The 12,084-nt window shown below is 38.3% G+C and overlaps 1 protein-coding gene across 5 annotated transcripts in view; it reads left to right on the top strand.

Annotated features, from left to right (window-relative positions):
- Positions 1-6,548, top strand: part of CDC14B (cell division cycle 14B) — a 46,068-nt gene extending 39,520 nt beyond the window's left edge. For 3 of the 5 annotated variants that reach the window (XM_055790528.1, XM_055790532.1, XM_013301818.3), the window contains one exon: positions 3,371-6,548. Coding sequence is in view for 2 of the 5 variants with exons in the window: in XM_055790532.1 (XP_055646507.1) it covers positions 3,371-3,410 (40 nt within the window). In the remaining 3 variants the exon portion in view is untranslated. The remainder of the gene's footprint in view (positions 1-3,370) is intronic. The other 2 variants (XM_055790530.1, XM_055790533.1) reach the window with 1 other exon arrangement.
- The last annotated feature ends 5,536 nt before the right edge of the window (positions 6,549-12,084 follow it).

The following is a 12,084-nucleotide window of genomic DNA, read 5'->3' on the forward strand; positions in this document are numbered from 1 at the left end:
AATCTGAGCTGAACCTGTTTGGTAAAGCTCAATGAAATTTTAAATTCAGATAGATTTATGCAGGACTGAAAGTGCCTTTTGGCCCAGAAGCCTATGGCCATACTGCTGCTACATTTCTTTGTGTATGCATGTGTCTGTGCCCCTCTGGCAGCTCTCCAGATCATTATCAAAGATAAGCCTGAAAGATTTGCTTAAGACAATTCCAAGCAATTTCCAGTGGTTACAGTTCACCAGTTTGTCTTGTGCTTATAGTGAAAAGCTTTTGAATGGGTCTGTTGGGTGCTGAAGAGACTGAATTTTGTTGGGAAGATTAAAAGGTGGCAGATAACATAACAAGTAGTTACGTAGTTTGATTTATAAAGATTGCTGAAAATTCCAGGGGGTTGTGCAGCTTTTTCCCCACAGAGCTTTTCTTTGCCCTTCCTTGCCCTGTTATCTTGAAGGTAACAGAATTTATGAAAAAATCACTCTTATCAGAAACAGTCATTAACAGCAGACTGCAGAAGAATGGCTGCAGAAGCATGGCCTTAGAATCTCTGAAGATCTGCACAATCCAGGCCTGGTATTAGAATAGGCCTGTAACCAGAATTGTACTGAAGTTGCTGTGCTGGAGATAACAAGAAAGGTAGCCTTGAGCTGTTCTTGAATCCTGAGACCGAGTGATTACGTTGTGCCAACAGGCCGTGGCTGTAACAAGCTACAGCTGCTGGGAAAGCAGGTGCAGGGCCAAGAAGGATAGGGACCAGAATGGGAATATAGGGAGTAACAAACTACAAGGCTGAAGCACAGCAACACAACTAGCTACATGGATAGAATGCTTATTTTAGTCATGATAATTAGGGGAGTGAGAACCACGCGCATTTAGAGACTACTAACCAATTATATTTCTGCTTTACGAATATGCATGTGTATCGGTTCTATATAAGTAGTGTTAGAAACTAATAAAGTTGAGCAAGATGCATAACTCATATTGAGCGTCTTCTTGACTCCGGCGAACCCTTCTTCCAGCAGAAGACTGCAGCCGAGAATTCTTAGCAGTAGCTATAGGAACTATGTTTTGATTAATGTAAGAATATGTTAAAAAATAATATCTTTTTCCTGAAATGCATATTTTACTAAAAAACTGAAGTATTTCTCAGGGTTTTCCTGTTTGGTTGGTTGGGCTTTCCTTCATTTTGCGTCATTTTCACCATGTTGGATGGATTCTGCCTGCTGTTTTTATTCTTCATGCCTCTCCCAGTTTTAAGCTCCTTGCAACACTTGGAAGTATGTGCATGTGTAATTGAACAGAGATTTTCAGACCCTGGAGAAAACACCTCCAAGTTGATGTTTTTCCTGTGTGAGATGAGAATACTTATCCCTAGGAGGAAACAACACCCCTAAAATAGAATTCTTAGAAGATTTCAGTTATTTTGAAAGAGATCCTTTAGGTGTATTGACAGATTTATGACTCTGAGGACCAAGGATCGGGTTGAACTCAAACTTCATAAGCTACTTCATATTTCAAGGGATTTTTTCTGAAGCCTCTACCCCAAATATTTCATTCCTTATTCTGTTTCGTTTCTTCTAACTCTTGAGTCAAAGAATTTAAGTCATTTTATGCTGCATCCAGTAATCAAGTTTGTCCTAAACAGGTATGTCACAGTTCTGGAGTTCTTAATTATCGTGTCATCTGAGAGGGAGGGCAGATTGGGTGTTCATCCCTCTAAAGGGTATTTTGATATGACTGTATAACTTCATGGACTTAGAATGCAGTACCTTGTTGTTAATCGTGTAGGTGTCCTTTATTTTTCCTGTGTTTGGTAAAACCTTGCTCTCTTCTTCTTTTAAACATCCCTTTGGGTTTTTTTCATCTCTTTTAAATTTAATTTCTTGAAGTCTCTGCAGTTTGCATTGCCTCGTAGTGCTTATATTGACTGACCTCTTCCAGATCAAGTGGATTTTAGGGTAGAGGAGAATAATTATTATCACAAAATTGAGATCATGCCCTAACCAATATGTCTTTGTCAAGACCTTGTTGCCTTCTCTGAACTTCCAATATTAATGTGTAGCCTTACCCTCTCATTTTCTTGTTTGATATGTTCCAGTGGAAACATCTTACACTGTTTTTACATAAATCTCATTTGTTGATGCTTTAGGTCCATTCTTACTGTAGATTAATCACATTTGCAAAACATCTTAACACAGTGTAATCTGCAGAGCTGAGTAACTGATTTACCATTTTATCCTTCAGACTGTTAGAGACACTAGCATAGAATGCCTCCAGAATGATTTTCAGCCAAAACAGTCACTTACAGCTAAAACACTCTATTCTGGCTTTGCAGAGAGAATTAAGGGAATTTCAGTCCTATTCATAACACTCGCTGCATTTCCTTTACAGAACATCTCTAGGTGTCAGCTGCCATCTACAAAAGACCGGTACTGGTGGACATAGCACATCATATCTTGTGATGGAAATAGCACTGTCATTGAATTACAAGAAATCATATTGCTAGAGCATTATCCACGGTCTCTTCTGTGGATGCCCCTTGTTTCTCTAGTTAAGACATCTTCCTTGTAAATTTGCCAGTTACTGAGACATTCGTGTTTGTATTTTAACAAGGTGCATACATCAGATCCAACCCAGCTGAATCGTAGTAAGACACAAATGAAACAATCTTTTCTGTGTTACTACACATAACGGAATTAGGATTATGTGTATAGTAAGTAGTTGATTAGAAACTAAATCTTGAGTGGTGAAGGAATTTTGGTAGGTAGAGGTGCTTAAGGGAATACAGGTCAGGTTATTAAAAAAGTAAAAATTGCGAGTGTGGTGGAAAATGTATCAAAAATGTATTGTATAAATTCTTTTACTTCTAACCAGAGAGGTAGATCACAGAAACTAACAAAGAGGAATACGCTTTAAAAATCTCCTGTGCTTTTGCTTTGCTGGGAATTGTAAAGCACCCTTTTGCACCCGTGTTCAAACACTGAAAACTACCTGCAGCATTTCAGAGCTTGTCTATATGTAATCTAAATCCAGCTTAAAAAAAAATTGTTTCTTTACTATTCTTTCTACTTTTCCAACAGTATGATATCGCAGAGGGAGAGAAAGAAAAGGAATGCTTTACAGCAAATGCGCTTAATGAAATTATGGTACTTTGAATCTGTTGCTTTTCTGTATGGACGGAACCTTTCTTCATATTGTCTGTGATCAGACCACTCCGTGCTTTCTTTACAACCAATATTGCTGTTGTTAAATGCAGTGACTTTTATCTTCTGTTTCTTTCTTTGAAGTATTGTTTGCTCATTTTACCTTCCCAGAAATATTTGCTTGAAATACATACTGAGTACATATTTAACTTTTTTTCTCAAATATGTTTTATTTCAGCAGCCAATCCGTCCCAAGGACTAGAACAGTATTGCGTTAATTTTCAAATAAGCAACCAGTGGTGAAAAGGATATTCAGGAATGAAGGGGATGCGACTAGAGGGGATTATGCAATTCAAAGAAGATTACTTTGGCTTCATTTTTCAGCAAAAGTGAAACAAAAGAATCTCTTCCATACGTGCAGAATAAAATGAACTGTCAACGTGCTTTGTAGACACTTCCCTGATGTGCTAACACTTCCTGAAACAAAACCAACAAAAATCTGTGTACGTTCAGACTCAGGTGTAAATATGTAAGCTCTCTATTATAAAGAGGGCTTGCTAGTATGTATGATGCATGTGTATAAATTGTGATGGCAATCACTTAGCTGCTGACCACTAGAAATGAAAAGACAGTGGGAGCTTTTAAATATTTAAATCTGTGTTGTCCGTTCAGACTGGGCTCAAGTCTGCACTTGAGACTGAAAATCAAATCACAAAAGCTTTTTTCTTATAGTATTGGTACCGTCCTGTGTTAATTGGCTGTTCTTTCTTATTTTATATGAAGTTTTTTATGAAGCAGCAGTATTGACTACATGAAGCAACTATTGTCCACCAAAGAGTGCTTTATTTTCAAAGGTTGTGTGGTTCGTTTATTTTGAAAAAATGTAACTATAAGCAATTAACTTAGTTTTATCAGTAATAGATTTTTAGTTGTTCACAACCAATGGCTCTTCTAGCTAGTTGTAATTGCTTTAAGTCTGTGATTTTGAGGGGAGGGAAAAACAGCTTACCATTTAAAGCAGTGCTGTCATACTGAAATGTCATTACTGTTTCTTTTCCTATCTTCAAGCCTTTTAGGTGAAACTTTAGATTACCATATCTAAAAGGTAAGAATTTTTCCTGGGTTTTATTGGTACAGTTGATAACATGCGGATGTCGCAGGTTTTTGCCTTTGAGACACCTAATGAGTGCAGCACACAAAAAAGGGAAAATAAGCTTGCTGTACAACTGCAATTGGTAGTGGAACTGAGGGCCCGTATAGTTTTTAACATCTAATTAACACTTCAAAACCTACAGCTTACCTCTGTCTGATACTGCAGTTTTCATCCACTACAAGACTGTCTTCAAACACTGGCAGCGTTTTATCCCTACCACTTCTCACATTATGAAATCTCAAAGTCGTCTTTGCAGTGATGTACCCTTGTCTGCCAACTGAAGTTTATAGCTGCATATCCCTCAGATGAGGACTGTTACCACATAGCCTTAAATATCATACAGTTATCTGTTGATTGACTCTCACAGTAGAAAGGACAAGAAATGGAGAGATCTGAAATGTTAGCAGTGGGATAACTGAAGTTTTTAAAGGTTGATTACCTCTGCAAGGGAGAGAATTTTCTTTTCATGAGTGTAAATGGGCAGGTGCAGTGACTAGTTTCAACCTACATGCTTTTAAATTAAGGTTAAGCTTTCTGTTAGGCTGGTCATTTTTGAATGCCGATATGAATAACCACACATTGGCTTGAAAACATTTTGTGGCAAGATCATCTTGAATTGGAGGGGAAGCAGGATGGGAAGTGTAAGTAAGCTTCAGGGAGGATGCATAAGTTTGGATACTCAAAATTTGCAAATACAAATAAAAAGAAAACAGAAGAGGCTTGTGTGATGCAAAATAAAGGACCATTGAGGCTCATACCTGATTATTTTTTGTTTTCCTCTTAAATCTTCACCCTCACCACCAGTTTTTTATGGGTGAAAAGCACCTAAAAGAGGGGAACTGAATTCACCCTGATACAGTGATTACATTTTTTTTTTCCTTAGTATGTCACTTGCCCAAAAGATGAACTACAGGTAACCACAATAGTAGGTATATTGTGCAAATATGAATCTCTGTTTATTCTTGAAGTAAATTCTTACTTGGAAGGCAGAAGAGATGAAACTAGTGAAGTGAGAGGGTGAGTCAAGAAAGATACAGTAATACTGTGTTTGGCTTTGCCCTTCTCTCAGCTGAGCTGCTTCTTTTGGCATCTTTGCTTTTGACCTAATCAGTCTATTTCACAGCCCTTCCAAATTCCAAAATGTAATTGCCTTTTCTAAAGTAACCAGCAGAGCCATTAGCACTTTCAGGTTCCTAAGAAGTAAGTTTTGGTGAAACAAGTGCACAAACACACACAATAGCAACTGTAGCTAAACCAAAACTGCATGTTAGGCATGAGTGTGTTTCAGGGTACTCTTTCCACCACCCAGTATCTTAGGGAGAAACACATAAATGTCAAAGGGATTTTACATTTGAACTCTCCAAACAGCCTTATATGGAAAATTAACTCATTACCTCATTGTGTCCCACCTAACTGTATTGCTTCACTTGTTCTTCTGAATTTTTAGTACTTTGCCTAGCATTTTTATTATACCGTACCAAAGCTGTCTTAAGTAAGCGTGAAGAGTGGCCATGGGTGAGAGAGTCCTTGGTTTTTAAATCTTTGTTTAATTATGTGCCAAAATGGAATGTGTGGCAGCAGCTGCATCACTGCTGTACCACAGAGCAGCTGAAGGAAGTTATTTCTGCTGTCATCAATTAGGAGTTTTTCCTTAGAAATTCTTTTCCCTATTTAAAATGCACAACAGATGGATTCACCCTTGATCTCTTACTCAAAAGTATGCAACATACTCAAAAGCTGTAATATCTAGGGTCAAATTGCTGGCTTCTGTTACAGCATCAAAAACTGAACTTGGATGGTAATTCAGACCTTGTCTTTTTGCCCCAGTAAAACAGAGGAAGTGCTGTTGACTTAAATAAGATTTGTAGAGACTTGTGCATTAAAATGGAAAAAGACAAAAATGTGATGTTCACCAGTTTGTTGCACTGCAGTTTTTATATTAATGGTTTGCAGATTGTCTTGCATAAACTCGTGTACAGACTATCGAGATCTTAAATTTCTTGACTAATCAGTACTGTTCATCCTGATTATTTTTAAATTGTGTATTTCTAATATTTTTTTAACTTGGATTGACAGAGTGGGAGTTTATTTTGCTGAAGGTATTTTTAAGATAAAGCTTCATATTATCTTGTAATTTTAAGTAGTTCAATATGCATTTGTGTCTCATTTGAAAATACTGCATATTGTATTTGATTTTATACAAAATACTGAATAGTGAGAATTGCAAACATGAACTGTGGAAAATTAAAAGTAATAATCCGAAGTTTGGTTTTGTCACTTTTATTTCCAGCATTCTAAAAAAGTTCGGCATACACCCATCATATCTGTATCACATAGGCTTATATGTGCTCTGAAAAATAATGCAAGAATCTCAGCTGCCTGAAAACCTTTAATTAAAGCACAAATCTTTAAAACACATACTTCTCCAATTTTAAAAATAGAGACCTTCTGGCTCTGCATTTCAGGGGACTCACTTTGGAAAACAGTAGTATTTAAATTGTTGGGATACTGTTACCCAGTAAAAAAACTTGGAGAAGATAGAACAATGGGGTTTAGTTAATTTGTGTCCTTTCTTTATGATCATACAGTACTCATTTTCAGAAATGAACATCATATTAAATACAATCTAATCTTACTGTGAAAGTGAAGGTTTCTCAAAAGTAAAAATAAATTTTCAGAAACACTTCTTTTTGTGTAAGAGTTGATGGTGGTCTAGTTTAGACTTAAAAATAACAAAACAACAGCAAAAAGTATTGACCAACTCAAATACTTCTGATCACCCTTACCTTACCTACATTAGAAAATGCAGAATTTGCACACCTGAAGCAGAGACTGTTTGACAAGTAAACTTTCTTGTTCAAAAGATACATTTTTATAGTTAGAAAATCCATGTTCATCTGTTGTAAGGTGATCCTTTCTAAAATTACATTAATGTTGAAATGACATTTTCCTGACAACCTAACTCCCTGCTGAAAAGTGAGGGTTTTGTCTGTGAAAACATTGGTTTATGCATGTGATGTCTGGACGAAAACAGTTAAGCCCTGTGATACCATTAGTGATTTAAGGAGTACTGGCACTGGGCAGGAGAGGGCAGAGGACTAAAAAAAAAATCCTTCAGAGAACAGCCGGAGCGGTGGCCCAGGTCAAATCCATTTGCAAGTGTGTGCACTGTGAGAATAACCTGGATAGAATTTGAGTAAGTTTGATTTGGCTCTATTTTAGCCTCCTTCGCGTTACAATTTCTACATAGCATGTGTAGGAGTGGATAAAAATACACTGTAGCCAAATGGATGCGCTGTTTAGAAATACTCAAAGCTGGTGTTAAAATACATGTTTTAAACCTAACTACAAGTATTTTGAGAGAGATATGCTTGCTTTCTCTTGCAGTTGTGTTTTGTCTGTTGGTTTCACTTGGGTGTAACTGACTAGTAAGCCCCAAAATAGAATAAGGCTGAGAGGAGATGGGCAAGGGTGATGTGCTTGTGAAGCTCAGGGAGTGATGCAGGCTGTGGTGGACCACAGCAGTTGCCAAGCAGATGACTTTATCTCAACACAGAGGACTAGAGGGTGGCCTTTGTTTTAGATGATTATCAACAGCTGAGTGGATCAGCTGGTGGTGTAAATGTTTCTGCCCAAGTGCTTTGGAGAGAGTGAAGATGTCCCTGAACTGGACAGAGCAGCATGGGGAGAGTGAATATACAGAGTATAAGCACCAGGCAACTGCCAAAAGCATTTTGAACAGAACAGTGGGTGTGAGCTGGCATCAACCCTCCTGTTTGTTGTCAGGGACTGGGGACACCCTTCGGGGTGACAGGATTATCATAGGGTCCAGTAATGGGAATCACACTGGTACTGTGATTGAACGATGTATTGCAATTGCAACATGTACTGCAATTGCTATATTTTGCAAAGTATAGCTTACATTTGTGTGTGTCATTATACTTTATATCACTCTAAATCAGAAATGTGTGACATCAACCATCTTCAAGTAAGTAAATCTGGTATTAAGCATAACACCTTCCATCCACAGGGTCTCTCCAAGAACCTGGTCCAAGTGCTGGTCTGTGACAAGAGGGACTAGAGGGCATCTAGAAAGTCTGTCCTTTAAACAGCTCCGCTCCTTGACTATGTCCTTGCTATGGGACTGTCCCAGTCCACAGGGTGGCTAAAGAATATGTGGCAAAACAAAAGGGCCAAGCAGCAAATGCTTGTTTATCATCCCTCAGCCCAGCATGCGCTGGCCCTGCTGCGCAGCAGCAGATAAAAAGCAGTTTGGTGTCACTGGCACCTCTGACTCCCTGCTCTTCCAACTGTGTCAGTTGCTGCAGACCAGTTATACCACAAACAGGATAAAATGGTAAAATCCCAAACTCCTTGACAGGGAGCAGACAGGAGATGACCCTTGGCAGCAGCTGTTAGTAGTGCAAGAAAATGCAAAGTGATTGCTGCCAATAGCAGGAAGATGGGCACTACGCACATGCTGAAGCAGACCGTTTCTCACCATTGTGAGCTTGCTTTTACCTCCATCAGTGCTTTGATGCCATTCTCTTAAGGCAACTTGGTAGTCCCTTGGTTTTCTACTCAGCAGAAGTCAGCCACCTCATTACCCCTCCTTCAAACACAGTCTCTCTCCAGACCCATTTGTGTTTCTTCCCAAGTTTCAGTTCTGCCATTACCAGATTAATCTTTCGCTGTTCCTCCTGAAATGTCATGCTCCCATGACTGAAACTCTACTCAGTACTCGCAACAGTTGACATGTACCCTGGTGTCATGCTTCTAGAGAACTCTTCCAATGCCAACATCATGTCTCAAAGTGAGCTATTACTTAATGTTGGTTTGTTTGGGTTCCTTCCTTTCCTCCCACTGATCAGACCTTTTCTAGCCTACGGTCTTCTTTCATTTCACTGGACTCTTCATTCAAAACGTTACTAGGCTTTACTTTTCCCACAATAGCTTCCAAGCTCCAGAGCCTTTGCTAGAGCCAAGGAAACCTGAAAACAGCATTCAATCTGTAAGTAACAGAAATATAACCAAGCCAGTAACAAGCTCAGAATTCCTGGATTATAGTATGTCAACTTACTTGCCAGAGGAGAATAAATCCTACCTTGTTGCTGCTATTTTTACGTTTTGGCAAAACTATCCTGCTAATTCAATTACATTATGCAAAACAGTATCTTTTGTTGAATACAGTGCAAACATAGACAGGAACTACCATTGCTAAAAGCAGGCAGCAGCTTATGGAGTCCTCTTAGTAGCTGTAAAACATTGTAGAGACAACAAAACACAGAATATGGATATTCACACTAGCTACTCAGACAGGGAGTGCAAAAACTTTATTCAATTCAGTAGGTGCTAGCTTAGTCTTAAACATAACACTGCAATTAACTGCAAACACTGCTCTGAAGACCCAGCGACACTTGTTGCATCACATCTTCAAAAAGGCATTTGTTTGCAGCTGAAGATCCAATATATTTCATATTAAATTCTAATAGAGCCAAAGTGTAACAGTTCTTACTTCTTCCAATGAAGGTTTTCCCTTTCCAAGCACAAACTGTTCAGCATTTGCCCAGCGTATGTTACTGAAAAAGAAAAGCTCTAACTCCACACCTGTTATTCAGTGACTGAAATGTACTTTTTTGCAAATATAACCCTGTTTCACATTCAATTGTTGATCCACTGAAAATGAGTCAGTGTTACATTACTTTCAACACTACATATATATGTGTGTATATATGTATTTTTATGTGGATGTGTGTGTAGGTGCACATGTGCCTGAGACACCTCTGAAGGAAAAAAACATGGAGTGAGAATTATGTAAGAATAATCATAATGACATAGATGTACTAGGGCTGCAGATTTGCGGTCTGGGCCCAAAGGCTGCTCATACCCTCCCAGCGCTGTTTTCACATGAACAAGCGTAACCAGAGCTGAAAGCTCACCTCCCATGGGCTCAATTGCCTAATACTTGTATCCATGAACTAAAGTTTTTCACCAGGGCTTTTTACTTCTCAGTCTGTTTAGTTATCCTTCAGTATTCTTATGTTAAGCACAGACATTCCTCTCCTCTTCCCTTTAAAAGCACTTTCATAGTAATAAACTCTACTACAGCACTACATATGATTCAAGTGGACCACACAGTTATCAACACTATCATATATAAATGGCAGTTGTAGAGAAAAGTGAATTCTTCTTTTTGCAAACTTAATGAGATTTATATTAATCTAAAACTCAAAGCTGAAATACAGTAGTTTTCCTAGGCCACTCGCTACAGTAATACTATACAGTAGAGTACCTTGTAGTAGTGCATTAGAGAGTAACATGACTAAGATCTGCAACACAATTTAATCTCCTCCTAAGATGCATGCCATGGTTTACTAGTGTTTGTGTATATATGTATACCTGCTTCCATTTGCTTTACGTGAAAGAGTAAAGCTAGACCAGGAGTGCTTTGTTAAGCAGCAAACGTGCTTAACAGATACAGCTATTTTGGTACCTTAAATACGACAGATGACTTGGGTTTTAGTAAGTTACCTTTTCACAGCTAGGCAAAGGAATTGGGTCACTGTCACCACTTACAATTAATAATTGATTCTCTGTATGTATATATCCTTAAGCCATACTGAAGTCTGATAGTCTGAAAAGAAGTTAGAGGAGTAAATAGGATCTTTGCAGCATCAGGCACCAGACTGAAAAATAAAACAATCTTTTCAGCCTTCCCAGAGAACAGTCAGAACCGAACCAACTGCATTACACCAGATTCAGCCCAGTAGCATAACAAGGTTTCAAATTTTTAGTGGAAGGGTTGCTTTTAAGTATTTCACTGCTTTCCTTAGCAAAAAGAGGTGTTAGTAAAAGAAGAAGCTACACCCTTAAAAGACAATGGAAAAGAGAGGTAAGCCTTGCAAAGAAGCTCTCCACACCTATATATACACTCACACCTGCAAGCAAAAACATAAATTTAGACACATTCTTCCCTGTTTGGTGGGATAAGGTGAACAGGAAGGGAAAAAACCCCCCAAAATTTGAAGACTCCCACAGACAAAATAACTTCTGTTCCACAATCACGAAATTGCCATTTTTGGCAGAAACACCCAAACACCTATTACAAGAGCAGCAGCAGCTGCAGTGATTTCAAGTAGCAGCTTGCTCCTGATACAAGAATTATTTACTTTTATAAAAATATATATTTGTAAATATCTATAATGAAAGACAAGAAAGAATTTGAAAAACAGAGGACGTTCATCAACCCTTACAGATAGTTAATAAGACATGGCCTTGGGGAATCAATAGATACCACCAGTATGTCAAGCTAAGCTCAAGGAGAACCAAATGGTTAATGAGACTGAACAGAAAATTACTGAAACTATGTATGAACTATCCTAATTAGCATAGTAAAAGATCCACCCTCGAGCAAAGAAAGCCTCCTACAAACAAAGCCCCCTCCCCATAGAACTGTGTACCTGAATACTGTACCTTCAAATGGAGACAAGGCTCTTACAAACCAGTGAGAATTAAGTGCGACTAAACATAGTTTTAAACAATTGTTCAAAGTGTATAAAGTGTTTTACCATGTGTTAAGAGTGTGCTAGCTTTGTGGATTTACCACCCAGCACCCATCTCTGTGCAATAAACATGCAATAAACGAATTGCTCTGCTCTGTGTGTGTGGATTGGCTCTTGCATGCCAGGTGAAGAACCCAGACCTAGGATAACACTCCTACAAGGTGAAAAAGTCATTTATGTTATTTCATCCAGTTCAGAAAGCAGCAGCATAGGTTTCTCTAACACCAACGCTTCCCT

This window comes from Falco peregrinus, chromosome Z, assembly GCF_023634155.1.
Source record: "Falco peregrinus isolate bFalPer1 chromosome Z, bFalPer1.pri, whole genome shotgun sequence".
Classification (NCBI taxonomy): Eukaryota; Metazoa; Chordata; class Aves; order Falconiformes; family Falconidae; genus Falco; species Falco peregrinus.